Source organism: Pelobates fuscus, chromosome 2 (genome assembly GCF_036172605.1).
Source record: "Pelobates fuscus isolate aPelFus1 chromosome 2, aPelFus1.pri, whole genome shotgun sequence".
Lineage (NCBI taxonomy): Eukaryota > Metazoa > Chordata > Amphibia > Anura > Pelobatidae > Pelobates > Pelobates fuscus.
This window is the reverse complement of record NC_086318.1, coordinates 427,174,833-427,194,690: the sequence shown is the minus strand read 5'-3', so window position 1 is coordinate 427,194,690 and position 19,858 is coordinate 427,174,833. Positions and strand designations below refer to the sequence as shown.

The following is a 19,858-nucleotide window of genomic DNA, read 5'->3' as shown; positions in this document are numbered from 1 at the left end:
TCCAAACATTAAAAAGAAATCTTCATCGAACCCAGAACTTGCCATTTGAGTTTTAACATTTATAACAGGCTAATGATTCTTTTAATAATGTCCAGTGCTGGTCAACTCGTAAAAAATGTTTACATGACTTTAAAGGTACATGACACTGGAACTAATCTCATAAAATACTTTATTTATGTAGATCAAATAAAAACCTCTGAATGTCCTATAAAGAAAATCCCTGGTAATTCTGTACCCCATATTATTTGCAATGTGGGTGCTTTATATAATTGACAAATACTAAGCACAGTAAGGGTTTATAAGAAAACTATGGCTGTATTATTCCTCAGAGCTTTCCCATGGAATTTGAAAATGACGACTTTTATCTGGGGGACGGTTCTAGGGAATTCCTGGAACCATAACCACTACATCGAGCTTTGATGGATATTAGGTATAAGCAGACCCTGGAATTTAAAACCATCTTCACTAAACCTAAGTTAAAACTAGTATAATGCTGCCATCTTGTGGTCAGAAATAGTTTGAATTTAAGTTATCCACATCACTGATTTAAGTGTAAGATGTTTTTTTTTTTTTTTTCTCGTCAACTCATTAAAAGGAGTGATTGGGGCTGTTTTTAAGCTTTTATTTTCTGCATCTGTTCATTGCATGGGTTTGTACATACATATACATATGTTTTGTTTGTTTCGCTTGAGGCAAAGTTGTGTTATTTAAACCCCTTTGACAGCACAAGGCAAACTGGGAATAACTTGTTTCAATGTTATTGGTGGGCCAATGGGGTTTCACGGTGTATAATATCTCTGTAATAATGAAGGCTGAGATTAGTTATGTTGTATAAATAGGTGGGAAATCAAACAAGCTATAGCTTTACAGAATACTGTACATATGATGTATAATTACAGTAGCCAGCGAGCCCCCCTCCTGCTGCTGGGGAACCAATTTAATGCTTTTCATGATTGACATTGGCAATGCATCACGGTGTAATACTGTTCCCCAGGAGATGGAAGGCGACATGCTGGCTACCCCTTTCATTAGATAAGCATAAAGCACTTGGTTTAAAGGAAAATATTTGGTTCCAGGCTGTCCGCTTGGTTCTCAGTTTTACTGTTTTAGAGGTATTTCTTTAAATGACTAAGTCTATTCCTGTGTCAGTTTTTGGTCTATTGCCTTCACACTGTTGAGTTACACAGTACAAGTGCAATTTAAATGAAAATCTCTTGGAATAATATATTTAATCGTAATTAAAAAAAAAAAATACAATTCTCAGTATGTCGCTTACGGTTTTTGTGTTTGTCATCTAATGTACTGTCATACACGTATAGTTGTTGAGTTTGCAAAAATTGGTTTGTCCTCACTTTTAAAGAAAAAATTGACTTTATTTTCTGGTATAAACGCTGATGCTAACAGCATTGACGGTCAATCAGACTTGTTATAAATAAACAGTCACTTCATCATACCTTCACCCCAGTAAATACTGAAGAACTTACTGTAAGGATTGGCTCAGTCAAATCATGTGTATCAGGACAGTCCCCTCTACATCATGAACAAAGTTCAATTTAATATTAGTAACTTGTTCCCCCCCATGTATGGGACTTTATTCACTCTTTTCATGACTATGGAGTGCAGGTTTATCTGTGCATTTAATGTTAACTCACAAATCTCAAAGAACCTGTGTAGGGCTTTTATGAAATACGTACAGAGTGCCATTAGAATGCTGGGGATTATCTGATCATAAATATTTGATTCAAATATGTGACATTCAAAAGTTTTTTCTTTTTTTTTCTTTTCACCATCTATATATACTTGTGGATTAGTCACCAAATCTGAATTTACATAATTAAAGGAGAACTGTCACTTACCCAGATTGTTACGTTTACTAATCCCTGTATTTAACGTTCATTTAATTCTGTATTTGTGAAGTGCGAAAATAAAATGTAGAAATAGACACCTTTATCCTGCAACTGGGCACCTCCATCTTGGCTCCCTGTCAGTCACTGTTATATCTGTCCTTTGTACCTGGCAGTCGGTTTAGAGAGAGCATACAGAGAAGAGGAGAAATGAAACAATATTTCTACTTTTCCTTTGCAATTTTTGGCATTCTTTGAATGGAATTGTGATTTAATTTGCTAAATATTTTCTATATTGAACGGCACCTGAAAAAGTTATAAATGATTGAATGTTTTAATCAGTAAGATAAATTCCACTGAAGTGACAGTTTAAATTTAAATGAGGCAATCCAAGCACCATAACCACGACACAGTGCTGTTGTGGTTACCATGCTAGGAGTGCCCTCCCAGTGTAAGTAGTCAAACGTAAAGGTTTATCTTCTTACCTGGGTCCTCAGAGAACAGGGAGCTTTGTCTGAGTGTATTCCATTCATTGGCTGAGAGTGATCAGCTGACTCTCAGCCTAAGAGGTGGCCACTACAATTGAGAAGAGCCAACGAAAGCTCCTAACAGAAGCCTCCAGCTTTCCATAGAGGAAGTAACCAAAACCTGGCAGACTCGAGGTAAGATGTCCAAAAGTACTCATGGTTTGACTACTTGTGGGGTGGGGGAGGGGCGGCACAGCTTTCCTGCTTAGTATTACTTTAAATACATATTTAATTATGGGGCAGACCCCAAGTAAAAAGTCAAAACAGTAAAAAAAAAAATGAAAAATTGTTTAACTACTTATATCACAGGCTGCCAGGGCACTCCTGACACCATAACGTGTAGTTATAGTTGTTAGATTGATATGGTGTTTTTTTTTTTTTTTTTAGTCCCAGCAACAAATTTTAGGCTAAAATAGTAGATTTGGGGGGGAGTAATCCAACTCTGCTGCTGTCACAGTTTGACTATTTTAGCCCCAATTTTGTCATTGAGATTTAATTGGCGAATAACCCGTTCTATACACTACACAAGCATTGACCAGAGAGCCTCAGGGATTTTCAATAAGTGAACATTCTAAGAGAATTTCGAATGTAAAGCCAGAGTAGCTGCACCGGAAGCATAGCCAACGTTGATCATTTTTGTACTTTAGCTATTTTGACCCTAAATTTAAAATTCACCTAGAATTCTGTCTGTAGTGAAGAACACTCTCCGATTCAAACACGGTCTGACCCAAGGTGCACGTATAAGGCTGAAGGATTCTGTTACACACTAAAGATAGGGATTACATATACTTCATTTAAAAACAAAAACATCTATTTCCTTTCACTAACTGAATTCCCCCACCCCCAAGTTGCTGAAGGGGTGAAAACTTACCTGAGGCAGCGACGTTGTCCCACGTCGCTGCTTCTTCCTCCATGCCGCTCCTCGCCAGTGGGCGAGACTGATCCCGCCCACTGGCCGGAGAGACCTAATGCGCATTAGCGCTCCCCATAGGAAAGCATTGAAAATGCATTTCAATGTCTTCTTAAGGGGGGAAATGAGTGACGCTGGAGGTCCTCACACAGCGTGAAGATGTCCAGCGACGCTCTAGCACAGGTTTTCTGTGCTGTGGCCAAGGAAGTGCCCTCTAGTGGCAGTCTACTAGACAGCCACTAGAGGTGGAGTTAACCCTGCAAGGTAATTATTGCAGTTTATAAAAAAAATTGCAATAATTACAGTTGCAGGGTTAAGAGTAGTGGGAGTTGGCACCCAGACCACTCCTAAGGGGCAGAAGTGGTCTGGGTGCCTGGAGTGTCCCTTTAAAGACTATTTGCACAGCAGGGGATAAAAAAGTACATCTAAAAACACATTGTGCATTAAGGAAGTGTATATATTAGATCTCTCTTCACAAGAAGTGTTTGGGAAGGCTGTGTAAGTCAGATGCAGGGAGGTGTGACTAGGGCTGTATAAACAAAGTGATTTCATTCCTAAAAAGCAGAGAACTGAACAGTGAGACTATGGTGCATGATCTAAACAACAAAACTGCTTCATTCAGCTAACTGTGTTTTGGTGACTATAGTGTCACTTTTAACTGCCCATATTTGTTTGTGACAACACTGAAATTGGAACAAACTTTTAAACTAGGTCATGCCCATCAGGCATGAAACAGGACTTTTGTCCATTACCGTGTTAAATTAAGTTCCTTCCCCTCAAACCACAGGGGCAGTAGCGACAGTATATGCTTCTGTAACCGTTCTTTGGCTTGAAGGCAAGTTTTAAAAAACAGAACCTGCAGCTGGGGACCAGACTCATTACTTCCTAAAACTAATCCAGAAGAGGCTGACAATGTCAGGGTGTTATTGGCCTTGCATGATCCAGCAGCTGGTAGCAATGTGAATGGCGGATGCACACGTTAATCCAGCATTTACGCACAGTGTTTAGCATGGCTACAGAGACTCCGATAACCTTTGGAAACTTTTGTTAATATATTACAGATCAAGGCTGAATCAGAATTTAAAAAATCCTAGTGAACTCTGGGAGCAATATGCACATTCTGTAACACGCCCACCTTGCTTTGCTACAATTTATCATCTTGATCTCATCCAAAATAGCATTCTGTCTGAATATTGTCATGCACAGATAATGCATGTATTAGAGCTGTCCAAAACGTAGATCCCAAGATGTTTCAAAACTACAGCTTCCATGATGCTTTGTCATTTTAAAGGCATGTATAGCATCATGGGAGTTGTAGTTCTACAGCATCTGGGGGATCTACCTCTTTTGGGGCCCCCTGCTGTAGACCATGAAGTGTAATGTAAAATGGGTTCACAATGCAATTTACATGGTTCACATGAATGCACGGACTGACATCTGACAGCAGAGCCAGATTAATATTGCCCATGGCAGGAATCCTATCTGAGGCCCCCTCCTGGAACGCTGGATTTCTGAGTGTTATGTGTGTGGATGAAGCTGGGCTTTATAGGAGGAGGCTTAGTGTGCCTGGTTGAGCGTTGTGTTTGTTGTTTTCACAGTTTGTGTCTAGGAGTGTCTGAGGGAAATTGTTTAATTTGTCATCCAAATACTTACCATTTGACAGGAGGGATGTAATCCAGGGTGGTCCAGTGGAAGAGCAACATTCGGCACTCCAGATGTTGTAGGCTACATCACCCCAGGTACCAGCGCTGCGGAAATTGTTGGCGCTTTATATATAATAAGCTTTATAGGAGATACTGTCAACATCTGGCCTGCTAAAGGTTGCCTATCACTGTTGTAGACCAGAACGTTCCCCCCGAACAGGTGAAGGGACACAGGGCCATGAAGATAGCTCTATTTTCCACCGACGGTAAAGGAAGTCCCGCTTTACAGATAGACTAAGCACCAGGCCCCGACCGGCTTCTATCGGAGCCTATGCCCTATGCTGTCTAATGGCAATCCAGCTATGTCAAACAGCAGTTTACATCTATAATTCCAAAGGGTTTTCCTTTAACCAGAAACGTTTAAATAAAATACACCGTGAGATATGGCTATTGCATTGTAAAGCAGAGCTCTGCCAGTTTGGATCTGATCATGATTACTCCTCTGGGCCCTGCACACAGATCCCATAGTTTATGACTTGTGTTAGCAGGAGAATTTTTCTGAATTTCGTTATCACATCTAAAAATGTGACATTCATGACAATTCCCACACAAGTGGATAAACCAGGAGGCTCAGATTGAGCTGAATCTGCCTCTGCAGGAAGAGGTTTAAAAGCAAAATCAAGGCCAGGTTGCCCACTTATAGGAATTTCACACGGTGTTCTATCAAAGACAATTTTGTAACAAAACTGAAAATAAAAGTGAAATGTCTCATGTGGACTTTTTCCATTTTCTATCTACTAAATCTGTTTAACTAGTCATTAAATGAACGTTGACAACAAATCTTGTTCTATTGCAAGATGTAACAGCTAAATAACGGTTGTAACGTTTGTCCAATACAATGTGTATTAGATGCACATTGGCGCCATGTCCTGGCAGCATTGTGTAAGGATGCAGGAAGTCAGGACAGAGAGAGGAAAGACATGTTGCATGAGGTCAGACTGGAGAAGACTGCTCTAAGCAAATGATTTACATAGGAAGTCCATGCTACAAGGAGACCTGGAGCCGCAATTTGTATGTTTAATAGCTATTAAACAAGGGGGCTCTCTGCTTGCAAAAATAGAAGACAGACTCCGGACAGAGCACACCCTTGGAAATAGACTGATTGGGAAGAGCTGCAATGGGGACAAACTCCTAGGGGTGTGTGGTAACATGCAAGGTATCACTCACAAGATTAAGTCAATACATAATAAGCGCGGGAATATGACACCAAAAGGAAATCTGGTAGTTCAAAGCATTAAAGTGAACAGGGATACAAACATAACCTTGGTCAAATGTAGTTTTGGAGGGGCGGGGCCAGGCCTCCAGGCCGCCGAGCCGCATGGCGGCAAACTACCAGGGCTCCGAGCCCTAGCCACAAAGAATGGCATTAACACCGACACCAGATTAGATGTTGTAACATGTCCGGACACCAGCACAGAATCAACAAGATAACTACCACAGCTCCGGATTGATACCACACATGTATTTAATGCACCGCGAGCGATGAAACCGACACGCCCAGCCTACCAACCGCCACAAGCAACGACATTGCATAAATGAGACCCGGCAACGGAGGACCGCACCAAGAGGCACACATGCCAGAGACACCCACTGCCATGGAGTGCAGCACTGGCCCAGCTCCTCCCCCACCCCCCACGGCCGGTGGTGGTGGTAATCCCGGCAACGTGGGGACCGCACACGCCGAGGCAGGAGCTTCCAGCCGGAACCTGTGCCGCTCCCCTACATTGGCAGAGGCTGTCCTACTGGGACCCGCCAGCAGTGTGAAGCGGAAAACGGCGGATCCGTGCATGGGGGGAGACCTTGGCGCCCGCCACTTGACCTGTGGAGGCCGGGGCCGCGGATGGACTGCCCGGGCGGCCCAGGAGCCGATGCCATGACCACTCTATCTCCGGATGAGGAGGGCACCCGGAGGAACCTGTCCCAAACCCCTGTGAGCCCGGGCGGTGCGCGCCTCCGGCGGACCGGTGGCTGAGAGGCCGTGCAGCCCCTGCTCTGCAGAAGTGGCCGGAGATGGGAGACATATGGAGCAGGTTGTGGACCCACCGGGGCACTGGAGGTACGGGGAGGTGCAGGGGACACTGGGAGTGCGGACTTTTTGGGTGGGGGGACCGCAACAGCCCATGTTTCCCCCGAGTGCCCACCGGGCCGCAGTGCTAACGGAGGGCAGCCTGGGGGTGACGGGGGAGCGCTGGATGCTCCCTGACCTGCATGGGCGACCCGACCGCTTTGCATGTTCACAAGGGCCATGCGCGACATCACTCCCACACAGTCAGCCAGACTAAGTAATCTTCGGATGGAATATATAGGTGTCAGACGCCAAACCTGGAACTTATGCATTGAGCTATACCTATGGGGCGCTCCCTAGACGCAAACCTCAAAGCGACACTGAGAAACCGTATTGAGAAACATGTATAAATACCTACAATGGTCCATGAGTGACTCTTTAAAATTTGTACAGCTATTTCCCAGCATGTCTGTTGTGCAATTAATAATAATGCTAATAGCTATGATTTGCTATAGCCTCGCGATGCCAGACAAATGCACCACTTCTGCCACAAAAGTTTTAAAGTCCTTATGTTACAACCTTACGTTTTACACAGTTCACTATACAGAGTACAGCATGTTAAATAATGAGGTAGTATGTACAACCCTTTTAGCCTACATCAGACCGCGCATTATCAGAGGATTATTTTGTATGAAAGAACACTTGCCGGTGTACATATCAATTTGCATGTATTGCATAATTCCTTGTAGAATACTTACAAGATAACACTGAGTGATTGGCACTAGATACCGAAACAACGACTAAGTTATTATAACATAACCATTTGCTAGCAATTCTACTAGCACACTGTATAGATGAGAGTTGATTCTATAGCATTCAAAATGACAGTCACACAGTACCATGCTCGGGCTAGCAGAGCGGAATATAAAAGGCCTAGCTTTTTCATTATCCACATAGGTAGCTTAATTAAACGACACTGCCTCTATATGCCTCCTTACTGCAACATTGCATTTTCATAAGGGTCCATTCAGAGCCATCCTACACTGTTCTTAGCAATACTCAATTTGGACCTGTTAATGTAACAGCACACATACGCCGATTAAGCAATAGCCTAAGATCAACATTTAGTCGCACGCAGTATCACTGATCTACGTGATCGGCTCATGATACGAACATACGCATCAGCTTCCATAACTGAGTAATTAGCCGGACACAGGTCGTTACTTGTATTTCTTAGGGACATGAATGTTGAAACGTTATATCAGAATACTCTGGTCATGTGTTAGTTTTCAGCTTAGACATGTGCATCCCTGCAAAGTTTATATGATCTGATCAATTTGCCTCTATGCAGGCGACAATCTGCATCTATTCTCATAAACCGATATTTAAGCCTCTGCGTAGGCGACTGTTCGCTTTCATGAAAACCTGTTTGATATAAGAATTCAAGACATGATAACAATAAACATATTTAAATATTAAATGTAGTTTTGAAGGTCAGGACAAGAGATTAAGATATGTATACTGGTTAGAGCATTATTGGAAGTGTGCTGTGTGAAGTGTCAGGGGTAGTACGTCTGTATTATTTTGTTGACAGACTGTCAATATGTGTGGAGCATGATTGTGTGTCTGAGGATTCTGCAGGCTTATTTAAAGGGACACTCCACTGCCAAATTAAAGCATCACTGTTTAGGAGATCTGTCCTCAAAAACACAAATTTATTTCTACAGTTTGTTCATTGGGGTGTATCAAAAAAAAAACAGCTTGCAAAACCCAGTTATTTTGTCTGCAGCCTTTGCAATCCCTCCCCTTCTCCTAATGAGAAGTATTTGCAAGGAAGGTTCCGAGAATATCGCTGCCTCTTGAGTTTAGCTCCACTGAGCTAACTAAACCAGGAAGTAACAGGACCAAAAGTCTGACTGACAGCCATAGGGTTATAACCAGATTAATTTATAAAAGTGCCAATTTCTTATATAAACAAATATAAATACACCCATCACATAAAGCTAAAGTGCTGTACAGGTACAGGGTGTAACTTAATGGCGCACATACTAACCTTACACTATAACTAAAGTGGTTGCACCTGCTCACCACAACAGTCAATGGTGACACCCCCTTGGATTATGCCAACACAGGCGAGTACAGTAACTGTGAATATGGATTTAATATACCAATGCTGGGGGATCTCCCCAATTGGTCCACAACTGCACAGCTAGCCCTAGGCCTGACTATATTTCCTATTATCGAGGAACACTGGAAATCATTTCACAGGGCAGTGTTGTTGGTTTTCTTTTTAAATCTGTACGGATTAGTGAAAAGTTATAATGGATTTTATAGTCCCCAAAACATATTTAGCTGAATGAAGCAGTTGTGGTGTATAGATCATGCCCCAGCAGTCTCACTGCTCAATTCCCTGCCATTTAGGAATTAAATCACTGATTGTACAGCCACACCTCCGTACATGTGCCTTGAACATCCCTCATGATAGGAAGCCAGATATTCCAAGTCCCTGTATTGCAGTCTGTATAAAGCAGAATGTCTTATCTCCGGCTTTTATTAATAGCATCCCAGAGCTAGCAGATTCTATTATTTATGGATGATGAATAAAAACAAACAAAAAAAAGCTGCCTTCATGTTAAACCATATCACTACGGTGTATAAAAGTGACATTTTACTACAGATATAGGTAAAGATTTTATTGGAACACCGTACTTTGGGCTCCTGTTCATTATTTGTTGAAGAGAGACAAAGATAAATAAAAAGAGCAGAGGGTGGGGGGTGTTAATTTAACCAAAAAAAAAGTCTACAAACCAAATTCTGAACTATTAAGCGGTCACTCCACCCTCAAACTGCAATCACAAATCAGGTCATGTCAAAGTTTATCTAGATTTTGCGTGAGTGCCTTTAAGTTTGTATTTAAAAGAGAAAAAAAAAGAAAAAATATGACAATGTAATTTGCAACTGGACATGTTAACATCTAATCTGAAAGCATCTGTACGCAGCTGTTATACGCATTGCCAATGCATTAAATGTTTTTTTGCAGTAAAACTCACTTTGAAATTAAACAGAGAAAGAATGTGATCACAAGCTCTCTCTCAGTACATGACATTTATCCTGTTTGTCAAAGTTGTAGATGTACCAAATATCCCATTTTAGTCTTACTTGTTCAGTTTGGGACAGATAGAAAAAAATCTTAATTTAAAGCCAAAAATTGTATAACGATGCATTACAATCCCAGGCAATGGAACATTATTAGTTTAATCAGATGGACTTCATTTATCCATATTTGTTTTCCATTCGGTGCTTTTTGTGGCTTTTTTTTTGTACAAAACAAAAATTGGACTTGTAATCCCAACCACATTCTACCTAATTGGGACAACCACAAATCTCTTTATATACATTCTTCATTTCCGAATTAATACATATAGTTCTATGACATTGCTGGCGTTTATTCAATTCTCGTATAATGTCTCTTTAAAATTAGAAAAATAATGATCGTATTATGCAAACCATTACATTTCCCTCCACCCGCCACATTCAATAAACCAGGCAATAACTTTTAGGGCAGTCCAAAACGTTCAAAGGTTTTCAATAGACAAATGGTGGCCACACATATATTGCAATTTTATTTAATTTGCTCAAAAATAAACGGAAAAAATGTTAGAATGTAGTAAATTTAAAACAAAACAATGGTTAAAAATAGCAGAGATGACTTGGAAAACAAAACCAAAAATTAAAAGTGGCAAAATCTAGAGCAGGGTTAGATTAACATTCATTAGTGTTTTAAATCCTGCTTCAAATGACACACAAAAGGAAAGAGGACCATGACTTTGTCAGACCAGGATATGAATGTCTAGAGATTTCAGCACCAGAACTAAGAATTGTACATTCGGTTTTCATTGTGATTGATTTCTTAAAATTGATCACAACTTCAGTCACAGTGTTGGAAAAGCAGAACGCTTTGTTGGAGTGGGGAAACTTCCCAGAATCCTTTACGTACCAGAGGAAATATCAGTATTATGCCAAATTTCCTGAAACTCAAGGGGGTTAGGCTGTACACAAGTAAATATACCCTTGCCCTATATGCACCTCCCAACATTTTTACAAAAAAATAAATAAAAATTGACAAAATTCCAAAACATTCTTTTAGAAGTTGAAAACAAAGGCCTTTCGGAATCTGAAAAACCACTGAAATCTCTAACAACTGGGCGCATGGCAAGCATTTAGTGAGTTTGTGTTTATAGTCACCCAGAGAGAATAGTAAGGTGGCGGTGGCAGTGGGTGGGGGAAGACAAAACATGAAAAACAAGATGAAGACATTGGGTTACTTTCAAACTGAAGTCATGTTAATTTTCAGACCAAGGCACAAAACGTATAGTGCATAAACCGAATACCGCTCAAGACTCAGGATACCCCATTGTCTGTCTTACTTTGGACTGCTTGTGGTCATATCATTATAGGGTAAGTCTTGAACATTTTATATAAAAACAAACAAGAAAAAAAAATTCTTACGCATGGCCGGAACGTTCTAACTATTAAGATATCTGCAAACAGAGCTGATGATGCTTCTACGCAACTGACAAAACTTTACGAACTCGCCATCTTTCTCAATGCTGAATTCATTCCGACCATGTAGGGTTTTTTGTGTATGTTTTTGGAAAAGGCTGCTTCCATTTAGAGTCCACGTCTCTAATCTAAGACAGTTAGAACAGCACTTCGAGGGGAACAATTCCCTTTGTCCGGAACCTTCTTTAAACGGATTTTCCTTTGGTGACCAGCACTGACCAAGGTTTGCACGATTGACTTTTACATTGTGTAAAGAAGCTCAGGGAATCGTAGGGGTTTGTAGACTCCATGTTGATATGGCACTAATCCAGACTACAAAATTCTGCCTTTTCGCTCAAAACACAAACTTCCTACAAAAAGAATACATTTCCTAAACCAACATCAATGCAGTACAATCATTTTACAGCTCCATGCTGCTAAATAGTATGTGCAGGATTTGTAAGCAACTTTTAACATGAGCAGCTCATTAAAAGGTGTATATTATCTGGGAAAGACCAAGTGTAACTCCATCCAGAAGGTAACAGTTCCTCTTCTTTAAATGGGATGAAAACCTCAAGGAGTGTGACTTGAGATAATCCACTCTGTCCAGGAGCTTTGGTGAAGGAAAAATCAAAACACAAAAAAACCCCAAAACAAAATAATTCTAATAAACGAATTAAATATAGGCGGTGTTGTGGATATCCGTTCCAATATGGCGATTGTCAGATACTTCCCCAATCTACACATGCATCTAACCTATGGCAAATTGGTGCAGTAATAATAAAAGTGTCTAAGATTAACTGTATGGTCATGATCAGATATTCCCAAGATGAGTGCGGAGGGCATTTAGTAGTCAATGTGACATGCGCTGCTTTTCTATTTATAAGTAGTTGATTGTTAGATGATAGTTTTGCAAAAATGTCCCCATGCAAAAAGTATCTTTAAAAAGGTGCAAGGTACCAAAAGATGTATGAATAATTATTAAATCTATTACGTAAATGTAGTTTTGATTTGGTAAAGCATTGAAACTATCTAGGAAGGCATCTATTTCCTCGAACAGATCATATTTGCTTGAATTTTTCTTTTCTCTCCACTCCCCCCTCTTCTAAATAAATCTACAAAATTAAGAGGCATCCTGTCAAAGTATCAAAACAATAAAAATAAAACCAAAATCTATTAATGTGCAACACCCTTGTTGAAGTGATTTCTTCCTAAATACCACCCTGTGATCACAAACGCCCAGTAAATACAGTGACCATCTACAATGTTTGTTATTAATGGAAATATCAAATACTTTAGGAAGACAAACCTGAGTTACACTTGCAGTACACGACCCGATTACCTTTCTACCATCAGTCATTCATTCCCACATTATTTTCTCAAACATGAATTTTGAAATATGTGCAAGATTATCTTGACATGGTTTGTGATTTGTTCGGATGCACTGCAAGCGTCCTTTGACAGGAGAAAAAAAAATAAATCCCTCCATTATCTTCCCCCCTCCCCACCCCAAAAAAAATATATATATAAAAAAAAAAAAAAATCTGCATAATTATTACAGTGACTAAGACTTTTTTCCCCATATGCTCTAACAGGTCAGAGGGGAAAAAAGCTGAAAACCAGGACAGAATTTCGTGTACATCCAAAGTGAAGTCTGTGAAAGGTTTTTATATGCTGTTCCCCTTTTGCAGAATAGCAAACTTCCTTTATAAATTTATCGAGTCACTTTCAATCCACTGAAAGGTCTTTATGCGCTGTTGGATTTTCCTAGTTCTTGTCTAATGGCTGAAATACAAAAACAAATTGTAAATTGACCAGGAAACCTACAAAACGAACATACAATTAAGTCACAGAATATACTAGTAGATCTAGACATCTAGTTACAAATTTCAAGAGCTACAAAAATCATAATATGCCTTCAGTCTATTTTACGGTCAGTAATAATTGCACCCTCGTTTAATAATCCTGAGGTTTTTATTTCTATTGCACAGCACCGGCCTTTACATTAAAGAGCAGTCTGTGATGAGCTGGCAACAGACTTACAGAACTAAGATTACTAAACACCATTTTATAAACACAGTTTCAAATACTGTGAGTCATTAAACTGCTCATTCTAAACCTGTGTCTGCCTTGTACGGGTTTCCTTTTTATAGATATCGTTTGTCTATTTGAAGCCTCAGAAAGGACATGTATGTAACTTCACAGTATTTCTACCATTACGTTCCCCTATCCAGGTTGTATTTCTACCATTACGTTCCCCTATCCAGGTTGTATTTCTACCATTACGTTCCCCTATCCAGGTTGTATTTCTACCATTACGTTCCCCTATACAGGATGTATTTCTACCATTACGTTCCCCTATACAGGATGTATTTCTACCATTACGTTCCCCTATCCAGGTTGTATTTCTACCATTACGTTCCCCTATCCAGGTTGTATTTCTACCATTACGTTCCCCTATCCAGGATGTATTTCTACCATTACGTTCCCCTATCCAGGTTGTATTTCTACCATTACGTTCCCCTATCCAGGTTGTATTTCTACCATTACGTTCCCCTATACAGGATGTATTTCTACCATTACGTTCCCCTATACAGGATGTATTTCTACCTTTACGTTCCCCTATACAGGATGTAGTTCTACCATTACGTTTCCCTATACAGGATGTTGTTCTACCATTACGTTCCCCTATACAGGATGTATTTCTACCATTACGTTTCCCTATACAGGATGTATTTCTACCATTACGTTTCCCTATACAGGATGTAGTTCTACCATTACGTTTCCCTATACAGGATGTAGTTCTACCATTACGTTCCCCTATACAGGATGTATTCCGACCATTACGTTCCCCTATACAGGATGTAGTTCTACCATTACGTTCCCCTATACAGGATGTATTTCTACCATTACGTTCCCCTATACAGGATGTATTTCTACCATTACGTTCCCCTATCCAGGTTGTATTTCTACCATTACGTTCCCCTATCCAGGTTGTATTTCTACCATTACGTTCCCCTATCCAGGATGTATTTCTACCATTACGTTCCCCTATACAGGATGTATTTCTACCATTACGTTCCCCTATACAGGATGTATTTCTACCTTTACGTTCCCCTATACAGGATGTAGTTCTACCATTACGTTTCCCTATACAGGATGTTGTTCTACCATTACGTTCCCCTATACAGGATGTATTCCGACCATTACGTTTCCCTATACAGGATGTATTTCTACCATTACGTTTCCCTATACAGGATGTAGTTCTACCATTACGTTTCCCTATACAGGATGTAGTTCTACCATTACGTTCCCCTATACAGGATGTATTCCGACCATTACGTTCCCCTATACAGGATGTAGTTCTACCATTACGTTTCCCTATACAGGATGTAGTTCTACCATTACGTTCCCCTATACAGGATGTAGTTCTACCATTACGTTTCCCATTACAGGATGTAGTTCTACCATTACGTTTCCCTATACAGGATGTAGTTCTACCATTACGTTCCCCTATACAGGATGTAGTTCTACCATTACGTTTCCCATTACAGGATGTAGTTCTACCATTACGTTTCCCTATACAGGATGTATTTAGTTGGTGTGAAAACTAGAATTAAAAGTAGAATTCCACAGCTCTTTATCCTGCAACTGTGAGCCTCCATTTAGCTTTCTTTCAATCATCCTTTGATGCTCGGTTTTCTGCTCCTAGCAGACAGCATTGAGAAATTAGACATTTTTATCACTTCCCCTTCTCATTTGCAATGTGGGCCTCGACTGTGCCTAAACTGAACATCTCATGAAAACATAGATAGTACAAGTTCTATTTCTCAAGTGCTTTAAGTGTCTGTTGTACTTGGGAAAGTTTATAAAAGTGTCAATTCCACACAGATTTATAAAAGTTTGCTAGAACATTTCCCTGGCCAGCCAGAAAGGTTTTCTGCTGATTTTGTGATCTCAACAGAGCTAGAGAAACTGGAGGAGTGCTGGGTTAGAGTGTGCCTGCCTTCCCCCCAGAATGAGAGATATTCGTGTGCGCCTGCCTTCCCCCCAGAATGAGAGCGCCTGCATTCCCCCCAGAATGAGAGATATTCAAGTGCGCCTGCCTTCCCCCCAGAATGAGAGATATTCGTGTGCGCCTGCCTTCCCCCCAGAATGAGAGATATTCGTGTGCGCCTGCCTTCCCCCCAGAGTAAGAGATATTCGTGTGCGCCTGCCTTCCCCCCAGAGTAAGAGATATTCGTGTGCGCCTGCCTTCCCCCCAGAATGAGAGATATTAGAGTGCACATAGTGTATACTCACCATCAATAAGTTCTTCCTTAAGTTTTGTCAATTCTTTTCTCATTTCCTCCAATATATCCTTAAGCATAAAGAAGCATACATTTAATATTACTCTATCAGCACATGTTAAAAGTACCCTACACACTTACAGCAAGTGGGTCATATATTACATCCAAGGTAATGTTTGTACCAATCTGTACAACCCCTTAAGGATCAGGGCTGTTTTGAGACATTGTTGACCAAGGCCTTTTTGAAACCCATGCATACTATAGTGTATATCATTTAAAAGAGATAGGTCTTTTGTTCTATATATCCATTTGCATACATTACACATTTAATATGAATGAAATTGAGGAAAAGATATTTTAAATGTACATTTAATGATTTCTACACAACAAGTTCAACTAAAGAAGAATGACTCAAAACCGATTCACTAATTATCCCGGATTATAAAATGCCAAATATGTCTAGGATTTCAATAATTAGAAATGATAAAATAAATCTAGCAAAGGAATGAATTATGGTTTTAATGCTATACCTTTGCATAAATTGGATTGCTGAGAATACAAATTTAATAGTAGTCACAGAATCGCAAACAATAGATTTTTAGAAAGTACTTCCCTGAATATTTTTTACTAAGAGCATTTTAACACTTGATTTAACCTTTAAATCTGCAGGTTATACTTTTTTTTTTGTGTGTGTGTTTTTTTCCCACACGTTTTATTGTCATGGGGTATTTCAACATGTCCCACTATTGTAAAGAGGGGTTTTAATAATAACAGACTAGTCCTAATTTTGACATCTCTCTTTGATATTTACAAGGGACATGATTTTGTAAAGGGACACAATCTGTCACCGTACTGAGCAATGACAAACAATGCCATCTTTGTATTTATTTTATAAATTTTTATATATTATTAAAGCCGCTATTTTTTTTTTTTTTTTTTAACCTTCACCCGGAGTCCTGTACTTGAGTGGAAGTATTCAGGGGAATCTCCCAGGCCCCCCCATGTCATCAGGGGAGGCACCATAAATGCCTGAATCATACAAGATCCTGTGAGTGCATTTCAAGTTGCGCAGTGTTATAATTGTATAACAGTATTACACTATATTTCTTATGTATATTTTCATTTAGATATCAGCCGGTTCCCTCGTTGTGTGTGTATATATATTCTTGTGGTCAAGTAGATTGCCAGCTGGGAGCGATCTGAGGGAGGCTGTATTCACATACTATTGATAAGTATCCTTATATATAAGTGTATCTGTATAAGGTATATTTATTTGGTCTTTTTTTCAGTTTTTTTAAACCTAACACCAACATTACAATGATATACCCATGAGGTCATTACACATGAGGCTTGGCCATTACCTGCTTCAGTCTGTCATAGTCTAGGCCTTCTGACTGCAATCCATTGGCACTGGGTTGCACAGATGGTGTCGACTTTGGTCTAGAATATAATTGTAAAAAAATAAACACCCCAAAAAAATAATCCTAACTATTACAAAAAAATGTAAAATGTATATTGCTTTTATTTTTTTCATTTATTTTTAATCATCATATGCACGTATTCCAAGTTACAGTTTGGCGTATAATACTAATCGCTAGTATGTCTTGATGCCATGTGCTTACCTCACTCAGCCTGCGCATTTAAATACTAAAACTCCTCCATAGCATCTGCTGGCCCCCGGTAAAATGGAGCTGCCACTAACTCAGAGATACTTGTTCCTCTCTCAATATTAACAATCCCTTCTACATACAAATTACGGGGATTATAAAGAGGACCGGTATAGCAGCACAATATATCAATACAGCATACATCACCATAATCACAATAATTCATCCCATTCAAAATGGAGTTCTATACAGAAAGCCTATATTACCCTCACACTAAGCCAGGAGCCATGGCTAACTGCTCTTGCACAATATACATCGTTCAGACAGAAAGGATACATCCCAGGTATCACCACTAAAAAACATCAATTTACTAGTCACAGCAACACCCAAAAATAAATAGGTTTTGACATTTTCCAAAGAATTTACCTGGAGATAACGGGTGATTTACTTCCATTTATTGTATTCATTCTCTCCCAAGGCTTTCTGGCTGGTTCTACAGGAAAGAAAATTTTAGATCAAGACTCAGAACATAGGTCTACCCAGATTAACATATTTTGCAAGGCAGAAATCCAAAATCCTCATTGCTCTAGTAATTCTTCAAATAGCGCCAGCAAATGATATAACGTTTTATTCTGCTAAGTCTGTAAATAAGTAAAAGCGTAAAGATAACTTTACTCTGGCTGCACACTACTAAACTACGCCAAACGGATCGAAAAACAAACAGAACTGATTATTTTTTTTATTTTTTATTAGGAACTCACCAGGCGTGCCGGCTGAAGGAGCTCTTGCCAATGCAGACTGAGGCTCTTCCTATAAAATATAGGACGAACAAGCAAAATTAGTGAAAAATGTAAGTTGTTCCAAACTTGTCAAATGGACAACGAAAAATACTTGGCTACTAAAAAAAACAAACAAAAAAAAAACATGCATTTTCAATGCAGGCACCAAATAGAACTACACTAAAACAAAATGCAGGTTAAAAACACATTTCCATAAAAGAGAATGATGCAGAGATGTCAAAACTCAAGGAGAAATTGTAATAATGCGCAGCTATGGGTTCCTGACGTGTTTACACTTACTGTCTCGGCTTCAAGTGGTGAGGGCTTTTCTGTTATTCGTCTCCTAATTGAAAACAGCAAGGGAGGAAGCAGTTAGACTCATTAAACATGTAAGAGCAGAGTTGTATTTAGCATAAGCCAAAGCAAACCCACCTCCTTGCTAGAACTGCACTCATTTCTTCTAACAGTCCCCCACCGGCCATCGAAAGAGGTCCATTACCTCGACTCGGCTCTGTCTTGGCAGCAGCTGAGCTTAGTGCCAGGACACTTACAACTCCCTGATTGATGGGATCCTCATCCTGTGACAAAAAGAGCGTCATTTTTACAGCCGCATTTAATGAACGGGACAATACTTTCTAGAAAACTATGATTGACAAAGTAAGCAGTCAGGATAATATGGGGACAGAAACTTATACACACCCTTTACACTTTATTGTGAAGTACATTGAATGCATGAAATGTTCTAATCAAACAGCTTAAAAACACATTTCCAGCATTCACTATTAATTAATATCATCTACACAAGCTATAGTAAAATGTGGAGATTGGATAAGACCAAAAACACAGAAAACTTCCTATTGCCTGCGATACAAGAACTCTCTCTCAGATGAAAGGAATGATTCGGTGCCCAATGATTATGATTTACTGTGTAAGTGAATGAAAACAAAGATTAATGTAAAGGATTGGCTAAAATAATCCACACATGATCTCCAGGTTATATAGTATAGTATACTTAATATAGCACATGCTCCAGGCACTTCTAACCATTTTCAAACTAAACCTGATCCAGTAGAAAGATGAGTATATCCAGGGTATTTGGGACTCCCAGCCGCCTGTACTAAAAGGCCATTTGATAAACGTATATCTCTAAAACACACACAGTATTTACCATGGATACTTTTCGAAGTTTGGCTCCAGCAAGCATAGCAGCTAGGCCTGGTAAAGGACGGTTGTCTCCTGAGCCAGAAGCTGAAGAAAATGGAAGAGGAGGAGCTGGAGGAGGAGGCGGTGCTTGAGGAGGACCCTGGCCAAACATTGGAGGTGGAGGCCCAGGAGGAGGTGGTGGCCCAGGAGGTGGTGGTGGCACAGGAGCTGAAGGAGGGAGTGGTGGAGCTGCTGGAGGACCAGTTGCTGAAGAAAAGCTAGAACCTGGCGGCAAAGGGGGCGGGGGAGGAGGTGCAGGCGGTCCAGGAATAACACCTGCAAAGAGAAAATGGCACAATAACTAATAACTACAGGTAAATGCAGAAAATACAGAGATTATCAGAACCATGAAGCTCTCGCCACCACATAAAGAAAACTGCAAAATGAATCTATTTTGGGTCTTCTAATAAATCAGCATAATTGAACTAGTACATGCATATAATGCCACA

At 39.9% G+C, this 19,858-nt stretch overlaps 1 protein-coding gene across 2 annotated transcripts in view; it reads right to left on the bottom strand.

Annotated features, from left to right (window-relative positions):
* Positions 1-10,356: 10,356 nt before the first annotated feature.
* ENAH (ENAH actin regulator) overlaps positions 10,357-19,858 on the bottom strand; it is a 104,866-nt gene continuing 95,364 nt past the window's right edge. For both annotated transcript variants that reach the window (XM_063444065.1, XM_063444066.1), the window contains 8 exons: positions 19,375-19,685; positions 18,639-18,784; positions 18,507-18,549; positions 18,189-18,237; positions 17,854-17,920; positions 17,182-17,260; positions 15,834-15,891; positions 10,357-13,316 (listed from right to left, as the gene is read on the bottom strand). In XM_063444065.1, the coding sequence (XP_063300135.1) occupies positions 13,279-13,316; positions 15,834-15,891; positions 17,182-17,260; positions 17,854-17,920; positions 18,189-18,237; positions 18,507-18,549; positions 18,639-18,784; positions 19,375-19,685 (791 nt within the window). In that variant the 3' untranslated portion in view covers positions 10,357-13,278. The remainder of the gene's footprint in view (positions 13,317-15,833; positions 15,892-17,181; positions 17,261-17,853; positions 17,921-18,188; positions 18,238-18,506; positions 18,550-18,638; positions 18,785-19,374; positions 19,686-19,858) is intronic.